The sequence below is a fragment of the Ostrea edulis genome, chromosome 5 (genome assembly GCF_947568905.1).
Source record: "Ostrea edulis chromosome 5, xbOstEdul1.1, whole genome shotgun sequence".
In the NCBI taxonomy this organism is placed as follows: domain Eukaryota; kingdom Metazoa; phylum Mollusca; class Bivalvia; order Ostreida; family Ostreidae; genus Ostrea; species Ostrea edulis.
This window is the reverse complement of record NC_079168.1, coordinates 80,251,066-80,271,376: the sequence shown is the minus strand read 5'-3', so window position 1 is coordinate 80,271,376 and position 20,311 is coordinate 80,251,066. Positions and strand designations below refer to the sequence as shown.

Below are 20,311 nucleotides of genomic sequence, written 5' to 3'. Positions count from 1 at the left end.
ATATCACATCTTGTCATGTGTGCATTGGTAAATTAATCAGATATCTAAAACAAACAAGGAGCTCCTTAAACTATCTTCTAACAACTTTAAATTTGAGTTTACCTGCAATCAAAAGGTATAAGTAGCTGACTTCCTTAAGCGTGATATCTAAAATTTGATGGCATATTAAGATACTAAATATCACTCCACTTCACATGGATAGTTGTAAACTCGTCAGATATCTAAAACAAACACAGAGTTCTTTAAGATATTTATGAAAAACGTGAAATTTCAGGTTACCAGGAATCAAAAAGTATAAGTAGCTGACTTCCTTAAGCGTGATATCTGGAAATTTATGGCATGTCAAGATACCTAATATCATTCTTCTTCACTTTGATAATTGTAAATTCGTCAGATATCTAATACAAACTCAGAGTTCCTTAAAATATTGATAGAAAACTTGAAATTTCATGTTACCTGCAATCAAAAGGTATAAGTAGCTGACTTCCTTAAGGGTGATATCTGAAAATTGATGGCATATCAAGATATCTAATACCCTTCCACTTCACATGGATAGTTGTAAATTAGTCAGATATCTAATACAAACAAGGCGTTCTGTAAGATATCTACGGAAAACTTGAAATTTCAGGTTACCAGAAATCAAAAGGTATAAGTAGCTGACTTCGTTAAGTATGATATCCGAAAATTGTTGGCATATCAAGATATCTAATATCACACCACTTCACGTGGGTAGTTGTAAATTAGTCAGATATCTAATACAAATACAGAGTTCCTTAAGATATTTGCGAAAAACTTGAAATTTCAGTTTACCTGCCATCAAAAGGTATATGTAGCTCACTTCCTTAAGCGTGATATCTGAAAAATGATGGCATATCAAGATACCTAGTATCAGATTTTGTCATATGTGCATTGGTAAATTAATCAGATATTTCAAACAAAGACGGAGTTCCTTAATATATTTTCTAAAAACTTTAATTTTCAGGTTACCTGCAATCAAAAGGTATAAGTAGTTGACTTCCTTAAGCGTGGTATCTCAAAATTAATGGCATATCAAGATACCTAGTACCACTCCACTTCACATGGATAGTTGTAAACTCGTCAGATATCTAATACAAGCACAGGGTTCTTTAAGATATTTATGAAAAACGTGAAATTTCAGGATACCAGGAATCAAAAGGTATAAGTAGCTGACTTCCTTAAGCGTGATATCTGGAAATTTATGGCATGTCAAGATACCTAATATCACTCTTCTTCACTTTGATAATTGTAAATTCGTCAGATATCTAATACAAACTCAGAGTTCCTTAAGATATTTGCGAAAAACTTGAAATTTCAGTTTACCTGCCATCAAAAGGTATATGTAGCTGACTTCCTTAAGCGTGATATCTGAAAATTGATGACATATCACGATACCCAATATCACTACTTGCCATACGTATCGTTGTAAGTTAGTTAAATTTATGATATAAACACGGAGTTTCTTAAGGTATTCACACGGATCTTGAAATTTCATTGTACCGATAATCAAAATGTATAAGTAACTGATTTCCTAAAGAGTGATATCTGAAAATTCGTGGAGTACCAAAACACCATCTATCACTTCTTGCCATATGTATAGTCGTAAATTCGTCAGATATCTAATACAAACATAAAGTCAAACATAAAGTTTCTTACGGTATTCACACTTATGTTGAAATTTCAGGGTAACTCGAATCAAATTGTAAAAGTAGCCGATATCTCAAAATGGATGGTATATCAAATGATTGAAGGTCTGAATTCAATCCGTATCACTTTTAAAGTAAACACTCAGTTGAAAAAGTTTATTCATATTTTGCATTGCAATGTTATGTAATTGGGGATAATTGAGCATGAAATTTCATACGACTCCTCGTCCTCTTTAGAAATAAATCTGATAGATAATAATTTTCAAACTCATTAACTTTTATCTGGTAGTGAGCTATCAGTAATTATAACTTTTATATTTTGTAGTAGCTGGCTACGAGTAGCTAACTTTTCATACTTTTAGTAGCTGGCTACTAGTAACTGGCTACTAGTAGCTAACTTTTCCTGGTTCAAGTAGCTGGTTACTAGTAGCCAACTTTTCTCTTTTTAAGTAGCCAGTTACTAGTAGCTGGTTACTAGTAGCCAACTTTACCGATCTTATATTAAAAGCTGTATCGGATATCCATTCCGAGATGAGATTTGCATGCATATCTGCCGAGATGTTTTTATCAGTTAAGGCTCTTCAGAATTGGATCTCTAATTCTTTATCTGGAAAATATATAGGTACAGTTTGCCTTTGGGAAAGGTGTAATAACGCCTTTTGCAATGGCGTAGTGTCCCCCTTTTTCGCGTAATTACGCCTTTTTTAAATGCGTTATATAACGCCTAAATGCGTTATTACTCCTTTTCATTTTGCGTTATTACGCATTTCTATTTATTTTTTCCCTTTAGTTTGATCCTAATAGGCTTTCGTAGATACAAAATAAAATTCAATATTTCCTTCTTCCCATTTCTGTTGAAGACGCAACTGTCTATGACGTCTGTAATCTATCGTGAGGAATGGTCGTGTAAAGTGTTGAAAAGTCATACGTTTTGATGTTGATTTGAGAAAAGGTTTTGCTACTTCAAATCTACTAAAAGTTCTTTAAAATTTTTTAGAATCCACATTTGATTTACACCACTTCCGGCATATGTAGTCGCACAGTACTTTTGAAGTTTCTCCTTCACAGCTGTTGAAATTTTCGTGAGGAGCAAAGATAGGGGCTTGGTAGAACACTTACTGGATCCAGCAATGTTTGTAAGGTTTTTTTTTTTAATGAAGTTTAGAAATTCAGTATAGGTACGGTAACTCATATCCATCCGACCCATTGACTGGGATATTTAAATGTTTCTAAAACTGAAGCATGGTTTATAGATTATTTGAAGATGATAATCAATCGAAAATGCTTATCTGAAGTATATTCTAGAAAGATGGCGCAAGTCAACCAGATAAAGCAACATGCAAAGTGATGTCACGACCTCACTTTTACGGCTATCAATGGACGTGAATGGTCGGGTACGATGAAATAAATGGCAGAATAAGACAAATAAAACAGATGACATGGGATTTAGATGAAAGGCTTCAGTAGAACGTACTACATTAGCCTGACGAGAAATTCGTAGAAATTGCCTTGGTAAAGTTGGTTTATACCCCGTGAATTGATCTCGAAGCTGGTAGCCCCCTGTTTATTTGTTTACATGATTTGTAACATCAACATTGCGCACCTTTAAATTTTACTAAACTCAACGATGAACAAAAAATCATTTACATACTATGTTCTGAAGAGCCATATCTATTCTAAAAATAACTGGAAATTTTAGTTTGAACAATCTATGACGGTACTGACTAAAACCCGGTCTCGGTCCCGGTCTTCGGTCTCGGTCCCGTGACTAAAACCCAGTCTTCGGTCCCGGTCCCAGATATTTTTATTCGATAAAAACAGAATATATCAGGATATTTGAGCCCCATTTCTCAATAACTAGGTATGACATCTCATGCCTGCATTCTGATAGTAAATTGATCATATTATTTTCTTCTTTCGTAAAATAATATGTGAAAACTCCGGGACCAGTGCCAGTGGGACCGAGAAATAAAAACAATGCTAAAAGCCGGTCCCGGTCTCGACATTTTTCCTCAATAGTCGCTTTAATCTACCTTTTCATGAAAAAAGATAAGGACGCGATACTCAATGGCATCCCTTTGTATACATATATTTCTGATTTATTGTGTGTGGGTTTTTTTTATTCCAATATTCTTTATATTTATGTCAGAATCGAACTCAACTACATGTACGTGACATTTTGTCCCAAATGATCGCTTTACACTACCTTTTCATAAGAAGATAAGGATGTAGAAGGAAAATAATATATATGTACTTATCCTGGTGTATTTGTTTGTAATTTACAGTTAGTTTATTTGTTCATTTATTTTATTTCTTCTATTCCAGTCAAAATCAGTTTTCAAAGATTCATGTTTTGTATTCCGAACCCGATCTCTTTATATGGGTATATAACCAATGAATATTTCTTCCTTTCTTATTTGATACTTAGTTTTCTTTTTTCAGTTGTGGTTCTCTTAGATACAATGCTTTAAAAAAATCCACCTAATAATATATTTATAGTATCTATAAAAGTGTGTCATACATAGAGCACATGTATGCTCACCAAAAATGTCAGATTCTGTATACTTATACAGAAGATACCCTCTGACTTTAGATGATCTTCAAATAATCTATGGTATGTTTTTACTGTAATATTATGTGGTAACTACATGTATATTTATTGTGAATAGTTATATACGTATAAGTACAAACATACATGTATTAATTATGCTGCACAAAAACTGTTTGTTTCCTATTTTCAAAATATCTTATATTTCAAACTGCATAAATTTGACATAAACAATGAAATCTACATTTATAAATATGCAAGACATACATGTAAATTCATTTAAGAAATAAATTTCAGTTTTGCCTACTTTTAGGCTTCAAGAAAAGTATGCCTGCCTGAAGCATTTTATACCCTCGTGTATTTTTACTAACCATTCAAAAGTTATGGCTAAGGTTAAAGATTTTCAAAAGTAGGTTAAATATGAAAGGTGAAGAACTGTATGTAAAGAAAGGTCTTGTCACAAGGAGTACACATGTGAAATATGAAAACCCTATCAACATGCATTCAAAAGTTTTGCCGAAGGTTCACGTTTTTACTGACAAACAGACGGATGGACCCAAAACTATATAAATGCGCCCCGAATATCCGATTACGGGAATATAACGTTTGCTTTTCAAAAGCATCATTCTTGTATTCAGAATCTTTCTGGAAAGGGGCGGGGGAGGGGGTTGTTGACAAGAGTGCACATTAATTTTGTTTCGCTATCAACAACAATTATTCATCATGTTTCAAAAATTATAATAAAATTTAATATTATTCTAATATTTACATAGAGGCTTTTCTTCCCTGATTAAAACAACTAATATAACATCATACTTTAACAAATTAATGCGATTCTCACGATACACTCGTAAATGAGAGAGAGAGAAAGAACAGTAACCCGCGTATACATATAACATGTACAGAGACCCGGTTCGGAATACACCAACATTGAATTTGAAAATTTTATCAATTTTTGACCTAAATGAAAAAAGAAGAAGAATTAAATTTGTAAAAACTACATCCAACAGTAAATTATAAACAAATACACCAGGAGAAGTACATATATATTATTTTTATGAAAATGTAATGTAACGCGTTCAATTGGGAGAGAAAAAATCACGTAGTTGAGTTCAAATTTGACATAAGAAGGAAAATTGAATAAAACACAAACATACAATAAATCAGAAACATACATGTGCATACAAAGGAATGTCATTGAATATAACACTCTTATCTTTTTTTAAATAAAAAAGTAGATTCAAGCGGCTATTTAGGAAAAATAAAAAATATCGAGACCGGGACCGGCTTTTAGCACTATTTTTACTTCTCAGTCCCACCGGTCCCGGAGTTTTCACATATTATTTTACGAAAGACGACAATAATATTATCAATCAACTATCAGAATGCAGGCATATGATATGTCATATCTAAATTAACGAGAAATTGGGGCTAAAATATTCTGATGTATTCTGTTTTTATCGAATAAAAAATCTGGGACCGGGACCGAAGACCGGGTTTTAGTCACGGGAACGAGACCGAAGACCGGGACCGAGACCGGGTTTTAGTCAGTACCATATATGACGCTGTATTTGTATATAACTATGTGTTATGTAATCACTTCTTTCTTTATTGTACATTATTTGTATGTATTTTCATGCTGCCCCTTGATTGGAAAATAAAATATGTTCTATGTTCTATACATGTATTTGTATCTCACAAGTGGTCATCTCAAAAGCTTACGAAAGGTAGAAAATGACTATTCAGAACGATTTATGAAGGTGATCGGTGGGGAAATAACATATTTTGGATAAATTATTGGTTCTGTATAAAAATAATTTCATTCCAGAAGGAGGTGTAGGGGGGGGGTGTACATAAGATCTATACAAACTATCCACACTTCAGGTCCCTGAGGACCACAAGACATTTTTAGTCATTTAAGTCAAGATTTAAGATTTGTCACATGTAACATGTATACAGTGAGATTCATCACCCCCTTCAATTTATGTGTTGCGACACAGAGTCAACTCATCTTCGCTAGCCAAGTGTCCGATTCGCTTACTCCCCCCCCCCCCCCCCCCCCCCCCCCCCCGACAGATTTAGTTGCGACTGAACTGCCATCTAACGGATTGAGCGAGTTATCACTCTTGATGAAAGCAAAATCTAACCAATTAGATAACGCATTATAATTTCTGTTACATATAACACAAGAGGCACAATGGCCACATCACTCACCTGAGTTACCTTGGCCCATATCTGAAGACTTTCCATATATATTTGCATCTAAAACCTTAGTCCGTATTGTGGCCCCAACCTACCCCTGGAGGTCATGCTTTTTAGAAACTTGAATCTGCACCATGTCAGGAAGCTTTCATGTAAATCTCAGCTCCTCTGGCTCATTGGTTTTCGAGAGGATGATTTTAAAAGTTTTTTTCTATTTATTCCCAATTTCCCATGTAAAACTTTGATCCCCTATTGTGGCCCCAAACTACCACTGGGGGCCATGATTTGAACAAACTTGAATCTGCATTATGTCAGGAGGCTTTCATGTAAATCTCAGCTCCTCTGGCTCATTGGCTCTTGAGAAGAAGATTTTTAAAGATTTTCCCTATATATTTCTAAGTAAAACTTTGATCCCCTATTGTGTCCCCAATCTACCTCCGGGGACCATGATTTGAACAACCTTGAATCTACACTATGTCAGGAAGATTTCATGGAAATCTCAGCTCTTCTGGCTCATGAGAAGAAGATTTTTAAAGAATTTCCCTATATATTTCGATGTAAAACTTTTAACCCCTATTGTAGCCCCAATCTACCCCCGGGGGCATGATTTAAACAAACTTGAATCTGCACTATGTCAGGAAGCTTTCATGAAAATTTCAGCTCCTCCGGCCCAGTGGTTCTTTAGAAGAATATTTTTAAATGACCCCACCATATTTTTGTGATTATCTCCCCTTTGAAGGGGACATGGAGCTTCATTTGAACAAACTTGAAAGCCCTTTACCCAAGAAGGCTTTTGACCAAGTTTGGTTATAATTGGCCCAGTGGTTCTTGAGATGAAAATGTGAAATGTTTACAACGACGACGCCGCCGACAGACAACGGACAAATTTTGATCAGAAAAGCTCACTTGAGCCTTCGGCTCACGTGAGCTAAAAATGGAGTTGACAAATGAAAAAATAAAATAGGTTTTTTTCTTCTTTATTTATGTGTGCATACTTTCTGTTGCTGTACACCTATGTCACCTTTGTGTTAAAGGCGTAAATCACGTATCAAAACATGTCTTTCAGATTTCAAAGTACTTCTGTTTCGATATCATACTCATTTTTGCCGAGTTTGTTCAGTTTATTCCAGTACATACCGTCAATGATCGTCATTTGGGTAAGGTATATGATCGATTATCCCTAGTTGTTGATCGTAAACCCCAAAACTTTCTCCGAAAATCACCCGTCTTTATTTTTTAAACAAAATACCATGGCAAAACAGGGGACCGCCATTACTCAAGCCAAACTGTATGTATGACGCGATTTGATTGGATGCCTTGCAAAGTCAAAGCGCGATATTTTGAAAGCTTATGAATGCGACTAAATCCGCCAATGGGGAGATGAGAGTAGGCGAATCGGTCACTTGGCTTGCGAAGATGAGAATCAACAGGGTATACAATCACAGGTATCTGAATTTTAATCACCAAAAAGAGATAAAAATAAGGGGGAAAACTCTATCTATATATAAATACATATATATAGATAGAATTTTGTTTCTATTTATATCTAGTTATTGATTTAAATTCATATACCTGTGGTACAATGTTTATCTCTCTTTTGTATGTGGCACACAACCCATTTCTCGTCGGAAGCAGGGTTACAATGTTTCCAAATTTTCTTCAGAACCCACACCTCTCAGATCTCAGGTTGACTTCTGGAACCGGACATAGTGCATGTGTAATGATAAGAGAAGCCTACAACAAAGATACTGAGAGAGAGAGAGAGAGAGAGAGAGAGAGAGAGAGAGGTGGGTGGGTGGGTGGGAATAATATTTTAATAATTTGACACGTGCTGTGAGGACAGAACGCATGTGGTTTGGAGAGAGAATACTTGAATAGCTGTGGATATCTTACTTTCACTAAATTTAAAAACTACCACGCCTGGGTTATTGATATCAGTATTTTTCTTTATATAAATCATAATCACGATAAAACACCGCTTGGTCTTGCTAAAATAAACCTCATTGCTTGGAGTCTGATAAAACTTGGACCTTGTAAGTTACATGCAAGTAGGATTTCCCTTCCTCATTTCTCTTATGTAAATAATTTCCAAATGAGTTTACAGTTCTACTCTTTATGTATCCAACCTACACTGATATCAGGGAGTTACACCGAGATAGAGGGGGGGGGGGGGGTGTTCTACACACAACTGTAGAATTGCGAATTTTATGTACAGTATTTCGGTTTGTTCCATCTTCTTTTGTTTTCAGATGTGTAGCATTAATCTTATATATATAAGCGTGATGTGCGTGTGATTTATGACATTATGTCAGACTGCTATTTTCTATTTACATCGATAAAATTCAGCTCGGAAAAAACAACTTAAAGATATTTTTATGGAAGCAGGAAGTATGTCCATGAATTGAAATTTAGGGAAATGGGAAGTATACAAGTCTGGGAATTGAAGCTTGGAGAAAAAGGGAGAAACACAGATCACGATATATGTTCTCCGGAAGTTGTGATACTGCGCTGTTTGTATGGAAATGTTTGTTATGCACAAACATGATACACTCCGTTTAAATCATTCGTACGTACTTGATTTAAATTTACACAGTATTTTATTACATTATAAATCACAAAAGGATCGGACACCAGGCACTGCCTATATAAGTCCTCTCCGTCTTCATGAATTTCAAACCAACAGTTACTTCGAATCATGGGGTACAATAAAGTGTTGTATCCCCCTTTAGTTGTTGTTTTTTTTTTTTTTTTTTTTTTTTTTTTTACAAAATTGATCATCTTTTGCCATTTTGGGTACCCCCTTGGGAACTTAGGCCGCAATCCCTTTGAAAAATGTCTAGATCTGCCCCTAAAATTCGTCTCAAATCGTAAATGAACATATCTTCTAAAACGATTATCTTGATAACGCTTTCAGAGGAATTATGTAATAATCTTTTATTATAGCAAATTCCACCATTTTGAAACTGACTACATAAACGTAACATTTTACAATAAAACTACTCACTATATACACAATTAACAAGCAAATAAACAATTACAATTGCAAAAGACAATGAATATTAAATATACATCAAACATGTGCATACAGTTCTATAGTAAATATCAGTCATTATGCTGCATAGAAACAGAAATATAGAAAGTTCAAACAGAAATTCAGTTAGATGTTATAGCAGGCATGGCGAGTATGTGAGCGGATCTAACATTTTGATTGGTCTGTAACTTATATACATGTGCAGTTCTATGTACATAGTTTTAATGACAAACTTCATTCAAGCTAACATATATTGATACAGCTATATACATATAAACATGGTCACGTTTGACTGAGTCCCGTTACACAGGCACGGCTCGATGGTTGCTAGTTTCCTTCCATCAAGTAAGATAGAAATATATATAGAATATATGAAAGCCTATAAATGCATACAATAAAGACATAATTTACTTTTCCTAAACTTTAACCCCACCCATCCACTCACCCGCTGACCAATGTATGGTATATATAGTGATCATTCCTGGCAATTGATAAGTGACCCCCTGGGGTGAATATAAGGAGACATGAAAATCCCCTAATTAGGTCGTTGAAACACAGAATGTTTATTTGTTCATCAGCTGTTTTTACCGCACGTGGGTTTGGCTTTTCGCTACGCTGTCGGCTCTATAGAGGCTATCTGAGTCAAGTCTGACGGTGCTCGCTCAGTATTCTGACTGCCCTGCATGCGCAGTCGCCTGTTGAGTGAAAACCGGATAATTCCAGATACTACCAGCGCTATCCAGCCTAAAGTGCAGATCCACGACGCAGTCTAAACAGTGAAAAAAAAAAGAATACTGTAAGTTAATCGGGGTATTTTTACCATTCGTAATTTTAGAACATAGCCCACTTTTCAGCCAATCTCGCTTCGTGGTGAAGAATCGATCTATTTTTCAGCTACTGATTGGTTCATTTTGCAAGAAACTGTAAAAATGGGCGTTACTTTTTTGATTTTGCATTGATACACCGTATAAAAACAAAAACTCCAGTTAATGCAATCGTATTCGTAATTCACATTTTAAAAATTAAAATTCCGACTGTAATTTTTTTTTTGAATTCCTTTGTGAATAAGTTTAAAAAAAAAAAACACTTTTCGGAACTGACAAACATTTTGTACTCCACATGCAGATATCTCTGTATGGACGATGAAATGTGACTTAGTGTATTGGGCGGGTAAGTATCTCCATTTAATGTGATTTATTTCGCAGATGAAGCGTTGAAGCCAATAAATCGAACATTCCTTCGGGTCTGCTGGAATAGAACCTCTCTCCAAATGGGTTAAAATATGCAAGTTTCTGTCCTCCGCCAAATCCTTCCACAACTTGATGGCCATATTCCCCTTTGCCTTGTTTTCAGAGGCACCGCGTTTAACTCTTTCTCAGCGATTTCCTCCGAACTCAAAGGTGCAGAAAAATGACCGTTATTTGCCACATTATGATACAAACTTTGAGTAGGAATGTTCATCAACTGGTGGCTTTAAAATATTCTCCATCCCAGTCTCTTAGTATGGCAAAATCAATTTCCTTTACATCTAACAAAACCCGAGACTTTATTGATCATTGAATGTCCATTTTGAAAGTATGCGTGTTTGATTTTCACGGGAATTGTGCTCGATTTCTACAGTGTCTCCCTAATCAAAACCATCAACTCGGGCATGACACTATTGTGACACACTAATAGGTGGGGTTTATTTTGAAACATTGATTTCATTGGCTGGGTTCTGTTCTAAATCAGTAAGGTCATATGAAGAGAAATCTTCGTCACAAAGAATAGGCTTCGCTTCGCTACGCTCCGCCCATTTTTTGTGACGAAGATTTCTCTTCATATGATCTTACTATTACATCTTCTAGCATCCTCGTAAAATTCACATTATCAAAGAGATGGGCGGTCCTTCTCTCACTCGTGCGCTCCGTGCCTCGTGACAGAAAGACCGCCCATCTATTTGATAATGTGAATACTACTCGGATGCTAGAAGATAACCATTACATAAATACAAGTACAAGAACATCTCACGAAGCACGCTGACGGTGGGAGGCTATAGCATGAAACTTTTACCAGTGCTTACCTGAGTGACGTTAATATAGGTGTAGAACTTTCCCGTGGAACTAAATTTGTGCGTAGTCTGCGAATGAAGCCTTTGATTCTCGGCCTTTCCGCAACTGTGAAAAAAAAATTCCAGGATGTTAAAGAAAAACGCAATACATATACACGTGCTTACATTACATGATATATATATGTACATGTAATATGGGATTATGCATTTACCGCCATTATAGAAAGCAACTGTGCAAGTGCCTTCATTATGATGAAGGATTATGCAGGTACCTTCATCTTTGTCTTTAGTATTGTGCATGTATCTTCATTATAGTAAAGGATTATTCATTATAGTGAGTATGCACGTACATGTACCTTCATTACAGGATTATGCATGTGCACGGACCTTCATCATAGTAAAGGATTATGCATGTGCACGGACCTTCATCATAGTAAAGGATTATGCATGTATCTTCATTATAGAAAAAATATTGTGCACGTACATGTACCGTCATTCTAGAGAAGGATCATGCACATACTTCATCTTAATAAATAATTCTAAAATTATGCATGTACCTTCATTAAAGGATTATACATGCAGCATTTTCTTCACATTCTACCTGTAGGTTAAAGCTAGTGTAGATTTGTATAAAGGAACATGGTCAAGTTGGATTCATACTAATACTGATAGTAGTTAGGAATGTTTTACGTCGTTTGTTTCGCAGATTTGTTTAAAGAAACGAAATTTAATGTATTGTAATAATCCTCGGGTTGGTCCCCGTACAGCGGTATAACCGCATGGGTCTGACACGAGGTCATATTCACCGCGCTGCCCCACGCGAGGCCAGGTTCACCGCGCTTTCCCTTACGCACAGTCAGGTTCACAGTGCGACCACGTGTGCGAGGATTAGTTCATATTAGTGTAAACAATAATGATGTTACAGTGCTTAGCAGGTTGTTACTTATTGAAAGATAACATTCTGATTCATTAACCTGCGCATTGCACGAAGTTTGAAAAAATGGGACAATAGAAATAAATGACATGGAGTCAGACAAGATTATGGCGACGTTGCACGATATACATGTCCGAATCTAGATGATCTGAGGTCTTTTGATAACTGAAAGAACATGGTATCATACTCTGATCAGTCGCAGCGATCCGATGTGTCGACCTTGTATGTCTTGTGTCAGAAGTTATATACAAGTATGTATGTTAAACCCTTCGCTATAGCTGTTTAAACAATACTTTTTAAAAAAAAAATGTTAAGGTGTAAGACAGGGGGTAACCTTTTATCAGGCTGTATTATATTATAATTTTTAACTTTGATATATGCAATGAAATATTTTCACAGATTACTAATAACAAAAATCTTGCAACAATTTTTTTCACGAATTAATCAATATAAACCGCGTGTCTTATATTAGCATAGACACTTATTCTGTATCTGGTAAAGCGGCATTGGATTTCTTGGAATTTAGTGACTGTACAGTAATCGTAAATTAAGGAAGCTGTACCTTGAGTAGTATTGGTACTTGTTCTTGGTGAGGGAGTCGCACAGCTCTCTGAACCCGACACTGATCACACAGGATGCGACAAACATGATGGCGGCTACCAGCGAGTTCAGCAGAATAAAGGGCATCACCCACATCTGGGACCTGAAAAAGGGTTTTTCAGAGCTGTGTTCTGTTTAAAGCTAGCATGTCAAATTTACAAACTATTCTACATCACATTTCATCTGTTGACCAGAATAAAGGTCATCACTCACATCTGGGACCTGAAAAAGTTGTGTTCTGTTTAAAACTAGCATGTCAAATTGTAGATCCTACTATAACACATTTCATCTGTTAATCAGAATACAGAGCATCATCCCATCTGGGTGCGTGAAAAAAGACAATTAACGATATGGTATCATTAAATCTAGTGTGTCAAATACGTGGGAATTCATTGGGATTTCTAACAATACCCATATCCGCGACCAGAAAAAAATTAATAATTTCGATTCCTTGTATGTTAAGAACGCCTGATACAAACAAAAAGTGGATGCTTGAGTTGATTTTCATGTATTTGGGGGGGGGGGGGGGGGGGTTAGTTTGGTTGTAATAAGTACAAATATTAAACTCATTTAAAAAAATAAGGGACTTGTAAATTTTCTATATTAATGTTCAAATATTGAAACATTACCCCTCCATAACTCCATACAAATTGTCCCCACTATTCATTTTTCTTATAGAAACAAATTCAGTTTTCATTTTTGGAAAAAGGTTTGTTGCAAGTATCATGAATTGCTTTATGTTCTATTTACGAATTTCTTACTCTCAGAGACACCATCAACTGTAGGTAAAGTGCCAGAAATGTTCACCTATGCATGTCGCTCCAGGCCGTTGCAGTGAGGGTTCTTATTTTGTGCCTCAAACACTCACAACCAAACATCATTCAATTAGTTAACCGCCGTAAAATGGCTGAAATAAAGCCAAAACGGCATAAAACCCCAATCAATCATCTTTATCGTGTCAACGCCTGCTGCGACACGGGACCTTAGTTTTTAAGGTCATATCCGAAAAACCGCGACTTTCGCTTTTATTGTAGGAAACTTGGTAAAGGAACAATCACTATCTATGTAACTTGGCAAGGAACCAATCACCATCCATGTAACTTGGTAAGGAACCAATCACTATCCATGTAACTTGGTAAAGAAACAATCACTATCCATGTAACTTGGTAATGAATAATCACTATCCATGTTATTTGGTAAGGAACCAATCACCATCCATGTAACTTGGTAAGGAACCAATCACCATCCATGTAACTTGGTAAGGAACCAATCACTATCCATGTAACTTGGTAAGGAACCAATCACTATCCATGTTAAAGGTGATCAGTATCATATTTTCTTGTTCTGTTTATAGCTAGTATGTAGATAAATAAATACCAGGGGGAAAATCATTGATCAGATGATAATGACTGATATGTCACCCATTTCAGGGAACCCCCTTCCCCAAAACCAGATCATCATTTCATCATGTTTTTTAAAAGCTAGTCTGTTAATATTCAAATACCAGAGGAATTTTGAGACCCCAAAAGAGCAAAACAGTGAATGGTGTTCTGTTAAATAAACCCAGCTAGTATGTCAAGTTATGATGACTGATAGACTCTACTGAAGGAATTTCCTCACAGCATGGAGGTCGTCAGAATGCACACCATCACGTATATCGGGGATGTAAAAAAAAAAAAGCATGTAACATTCTTATTAAAGATATAGTGTACACATTTACTCTCTAACTGCATGTACATAGATTAAATGTGTTAATGGACAATTTAGAAAGCCTAATTATTCTGCAACTCTAAATCACACAAAAACAAACCATGAAAAGTACATTTAAAAATGTCAGCCTTAATTATTCAGAGACTGAAGCAGATTATTGTAAAATGACTTTCGTGATTTTTAAATACCCATGCACATATTTATATACATGTGAATCATGTAGAAAGGAAATAAAACAGAAAGAAAACATGATCCCTCTGTTCTCAAGAAGTCCCACTTACCAGTATCAACTGTCAACCACCCAGTCAACGTCACACTTACCAGTATCAACTGTCAACCACCCAGTCAACGTCACACTTACCAGTATCAACTGTCAACCACCCAGTCAACGTCACACTTACCAGTATCAACTGTCAACCACCCAGTCAACGTCACACTTACCAGTATCAACTAACAACCACCCAGTCAACGTCACACTTACCAGTATCAACTGTCAACCACCCAGTCAACGTCACACTTACCAGTATACAGTTATTGACTGGGTTCGAGAACAACAGCTGTTTTGTTTGACTCGAGAACAGGTCTACGGCTTCGGGCAACCGATCCGTTCGAGGGTCAAACAAAACAGCTGTTGTCCAAGGACCCAGTTAATAACTGTTTTGTTATACACCTTCATTTTTTAGGTTGTTTTTATTAGGTGCACATGGTTTGTTGACTTTAAACGGGACAGTGTGATTGCGTACATTTATCACCGATTCCAATAGTTTAAAAGAAAACATACCCAATATCCTAATTGATAATTATATTTTTCGTGTATCTGCTCTGCTTTTCATCTAATAAATATTCCGTATTTCATCATCAGTCAAATCAGTGAACCTCGCCATTACGTAAACAAATCAGCAGACCAAGAATCATGCGATTTGTGTATAACAGCGTTAACACAAATAAGATAAGAAAATGATGAACAAATATTTTTTTAATTATGTTTTTGCTGTCCCTAATTTGAAGAATTAATTGAATTTCATCTTCCGTTGCTGTTGCAAAATGTGCATCCGCCATTTTTCTTTATCCAAACGGCACGAAAAGATAACTCCAGTTAGCGCCATATGACGTCATCGGTCAACAGTCTTTTTTAAAAGTCGATTTTAACAGTTCCCGGTCCAACAGTTGCCAGAACAGTCGAAATGTTGGTCTTTTTTTGTGTAAGGAGTTATATAGGAACTGTTTTATAGGGGTATAACAATATCAACTGTCAACCACCGAGTCAACGTCACACTTACCAGTATCAACTGTCAACCAAAGTTCCACATAGCTATCAATCTAAACCATAATGTCAGTGTCCTGCCTCTCTTTTTTATTTTACTTCATAACCCATGGAGAGAGAGAGAGAGAGAGAGAGAGAGAGAGAGAGAGAGAGAGAGAGAGAGAGAGAGAGACTCACGCTATGGAGGGGTCTTTCTGAGATTTGTAAATGGCGTAGGTATTGTATATTCCCATTCCCAAAGCGTAAAAGATGCAGACGAAGACGCCGATGTAGATGGGGAAGTCACAGTTGGACTTCTTGCTGTACAACAGTGTGTAGTACGTCACGTTGTAGGGCTGTATCTTGGCGTACAACAGACATCCTCCAGAATTCTCAATCTGTGAAAGGTTCAGCAAACTAAATTGTTAATCTATTCAACGAAAAAGGTGAAGATACCAACGACCATTGGAAAGGTCATTATAACGATCATAGAATTTGCAAAATCCTGACTTTAAACGAGACTTTTGAAACCTATATAACATCAACTTATTTGTCTGTAACCTGCCTCGGTTTAGAAACTGATTATACGCAGAACATGCTCTCGCGTATCGAATCAGTTGAGAGACATGAACACCATATGCAGAAATCTTTTAATTCGCCCAATCAGTAACTTTAATTCACTCTCTTTGGCCGCTGTACACGGCCATATAGCAATTCATGGAAGCAGGTGAAAGGTTATTCGTACAATCAGGGAAGCAGTCAGTTCTCAGCCTTTTATAAATTAAACAGGCATAATCATCTACAGAGTGACTGAAACCTCGATCTTTGCACTTTATCCGACATTTCTATGTTAAGGAGTTACTCTACATCGTCATAATGGCTGACTTCCTTTTAAAACATGGATGAAAATATAAATATCAGCAATATTTGCCTATTCATTTGAAAAATCATCGACTTGCTGAGTAGCTCAGTAGGTTAGCACGTCGACCACAGGCACTTGATAATACCACAAGGTACCTAACTAGATTTCAAACACCTCTCGCTTCAAGTCTCATTTTACGATTAGTTCGCTATTCATTCTCACTTTTGTTATATAAGTCGCTTTAATAGACATTGTCTTTGCTGGTATATCGTTTTCAGCACCTTACACGAAGCCCCATATCTGTAAACTACTTGTGTATTCATCGATTCCTACCGTTAAACATTTTCAGACGATCCATCTACTACAACAACTTTCGGTTTGAGATTTACGGACAGAATTTTTTTTATAGATATAAAATATACTGCATGTGAAAAATAAATAGTAATTATTTTATGGAATAATATATTTTTTGGGGCTTTGCAGGACTAACATATCTATTAAAGCGACTTATATAACAAAAGTGAGAATGAATAGCGAACTAATCGTAAAATGAGACTTGAAGCGAAAGGTGTCCGAAATCTAGTTAGGTACCTTGTGGTATTATTAAGGAGGGGGACTCATGTATGAAACAAGTGCCTGTGACGTCGACTACTGAACTGTAGATCGCGGTTTCGAGTCCATCAGGAGTTTTAAATTTTTTGCAGATTGCTCTCTAATAAAACTGCAATTTTTACTAAATAAAGTAAATTTGAACGTTTTCAATTTCAAAATATTGTTGTACATATTCTCCAATTTTCATCCATATCAAATTTCTCTGGTGTAGCATTCTTCCTTAATACCATAAGTGGTTTACACGGAAACGGAAGTGACAGTAGAGCATGCTGAATTTCCCGGGTAAAGGTCCACCTCTTAGCAATGTCCCGATCGATTCTGGAATCAAAGTGTCCGGATTAACGCAATTCCCTTGGTGAAATCATCCAATGATAAGAAGTATGTTTTGGGGGCTTTATTATGCAATTTTAAGAACTTAATTTATACTTTACAGAATGTTAGATAAACAACACTTAACAAATTTATACTTTACAATTAACAAAATATATATAATATAGGCACGTAGCAACGGGGGTGGGGTGGGGGTGGGGGGTGAAGGTTCACTTCACCATGGTTGTCTGAACATCCTTGACAAGCAAAAGCAAAACAATAAAGACTTGTAAGGGTTATGATAAGATCTCAAATAGATTTAAAACAAACCAAAAACAAAATACAACCAAAAACATATACACAAAATGAAAATTAGAAATATCATGTTCGGAACGTAGATTAAGTGGATCGCTCTAAATCATCTTGAGAGAAGATTCAACTAGCTATCGGAAAAACATTTAAAAATGTGAACTATACAGAGTTTAACCAAACTACATGTAATCAATCCAGAAATTTTAACAAATATCAAATGAATACATAAAACCAATGGAATTGAGTCCGAGAAAGGATTGCTTATTTAAGATAATAAAAAGATTATAAAACCGAGTGAACTCAGATAACAATGGTTACAATATTGAACTATATGATGACATGCCTATATATTCCTCATAGCACGCATGGGGTATATTAATATCTGCGTGAACATTTTAAATACCTTTTTGTATCTCCATATACATTTTCTTTTATTGTGTATTATAATAAGCATGATATATAGTATCAAGGTTACAAACTAGCTGTTATCTATGCATTTGAATTTAACAAACATGGTCATACCGCGTCGCTAGAAAATCTCTCTGATGAATGACATTGGCGCATAAAATTTTTTTATTCCGACATATCAATCACATGTTACACAATTTAGAATAATAACATCACATGCACAATGCATTTCAATATAACTCCAGTTTGAGAAGATATTGCCTCTTTGCGCGTTTTTAACTGATTGTTTTATTTTTATCGTTAACTATTTTGGATTTCTACTCACGTTGGTAACACCTAGTGGTACGGAGATGGCAAATCCGCAGACAAAAATAAAGAAATAAAGAAGAGTGTTTACAAACAGCTGAACGTTAAACACAGCCATTGCCTCTTATCAAAAAGCATCATGTTAGGGGGGCGTATCCACGTACATAATTTCGAGCCCGATAAATATAAAAGGTGAAATTCTGATCTATCTTGCATGCTTTTACAAATAGAACGAGATAAAGAAATTATTTAACATACTTTCATCTATGCTCTGCTCGAGTAAATATTACAGAAGAGAAATACATGTATCTAATTAACACCAAAAAGTATTATTTATAAGTATATGTTGGTAAGCTTTTCTTAAAGTACCACTGATGAGATTTGCTGCCCGAGCAAAGCGAGGGACCAAATCGAGTTTCGAAAGAAAAGTTTAACAACACAGTTAGTAAACGTCTCACACAAGTTATTAAACCTCTTAGTGATTTTTGTTTACTTATCATAACCCTTCTATATTTTTATCCTTCAATCAAGATCATCAGAATTTATCTCAAGTTAGTTGATACATTTTTGTACTGGCGTGGGGTTTGATAATTAGTACCTCGACAAGCTGGAAGTTTACCTGTATTCAACATCAAGGTAAGGGTCCACGGTGAGTAGTTTTCAAACATGATTAGGTTTCTTCTACACATTCAAAATATCTTCATTCATCTCCTGTTTCCAGACTGTGTGTTTTTTCCAAATGTATAGTAGTCTTTTGGATATGTTTTGGGGCAAAAAAAAAAAAGACCTCCATGTGTCACAATGATCTTGAATAACAGAGAATGTTCTGAGTGACCTAAGCGACCAAGAGAAACATGCGGATTGCGCAATATGAAACTGTTCCTATCTCTTAAAGGGACTGGTTCACGTTTTTTGAAAGAAATGTTTATCATTTTTTATGTTAAAAATTAAAAATATAACTCATTTAATGTTGACAACCAAAATTTGGACCGTATAAATGCAAGGATAAGAGCAGTATCTTAGTTTTGATTCAGTGTTATGTAAACAAAGACTCGAGTCTTTTTGTTGTAAACAAACAAACCAGTGAAACGTTAGTTTTTGTAATTTAAAGCATCTTCATTTTGTACAATCACAAATTTTAACTTTTAAATGATACGTTTTACTTAAAGTATACTTGAAATGTGATATATCTAATAAACTTGGATCAATGTCCCTTTATTTTGAAAACTTCGTAAACAATAACACACCTCAATCTTTGTTTTCAAAATAAATAATAAACTCTCTATAATGAGCTTCTGTCTTGATGAATAACCTTAATTTTTTTGTGAAACCTTCTAAACATATTGTACTATAGATTTTGATCATTTAAAGTGAAAAACAAAATTTGAGGGGAAATCGTGAATCAGTCCCTTTAAGAAGCCCGAAAACAAGATGGTGAGTCTAGTTCGGATTATATTGTTCTAGCAGCATAATTTTCTGTTGGTTACTCAGGCCTCCCAAACATTATGGAGTATGAAATC

At 35.5% G+C, this 20,311-nt stretch overlaps 1 protein-coding gene across 1 annotated transcript; it reads right to left on the bottom strand.

The window, feature by feature from the left end:
* Window positions 1-9,333: 9,333 nt before the first annotated feature.
* Window positions 9,334-18,962, bottom strand: LOC125650745 (transmembrane protein 179B-like). The gene is made up of 5 exons (XM_048879274.2): window positions 18,811-18,962; window positions 16,181-16,380; window positions 12,992-13,132; window positions 11,508-11,601; window positions 9,334-10,214 (listed from the first exon to the last, which is right to left on the bottom strand). The coding sequence occupies exons 1-5, from the start codon at window positions 18,907-18,909 to the stop codon at window positions 10,056-10,058; spliced, it is 693 nt and encodes a 230-aa protein (XP_048735231.1). The 5' UTR covers window positions 18,910-18,962; the 3' UTR covers window positions 9,334-10,055.
* Between the last annotated feature and the right edge of the window lie 1,349 nt (window positions 18,963-20,311).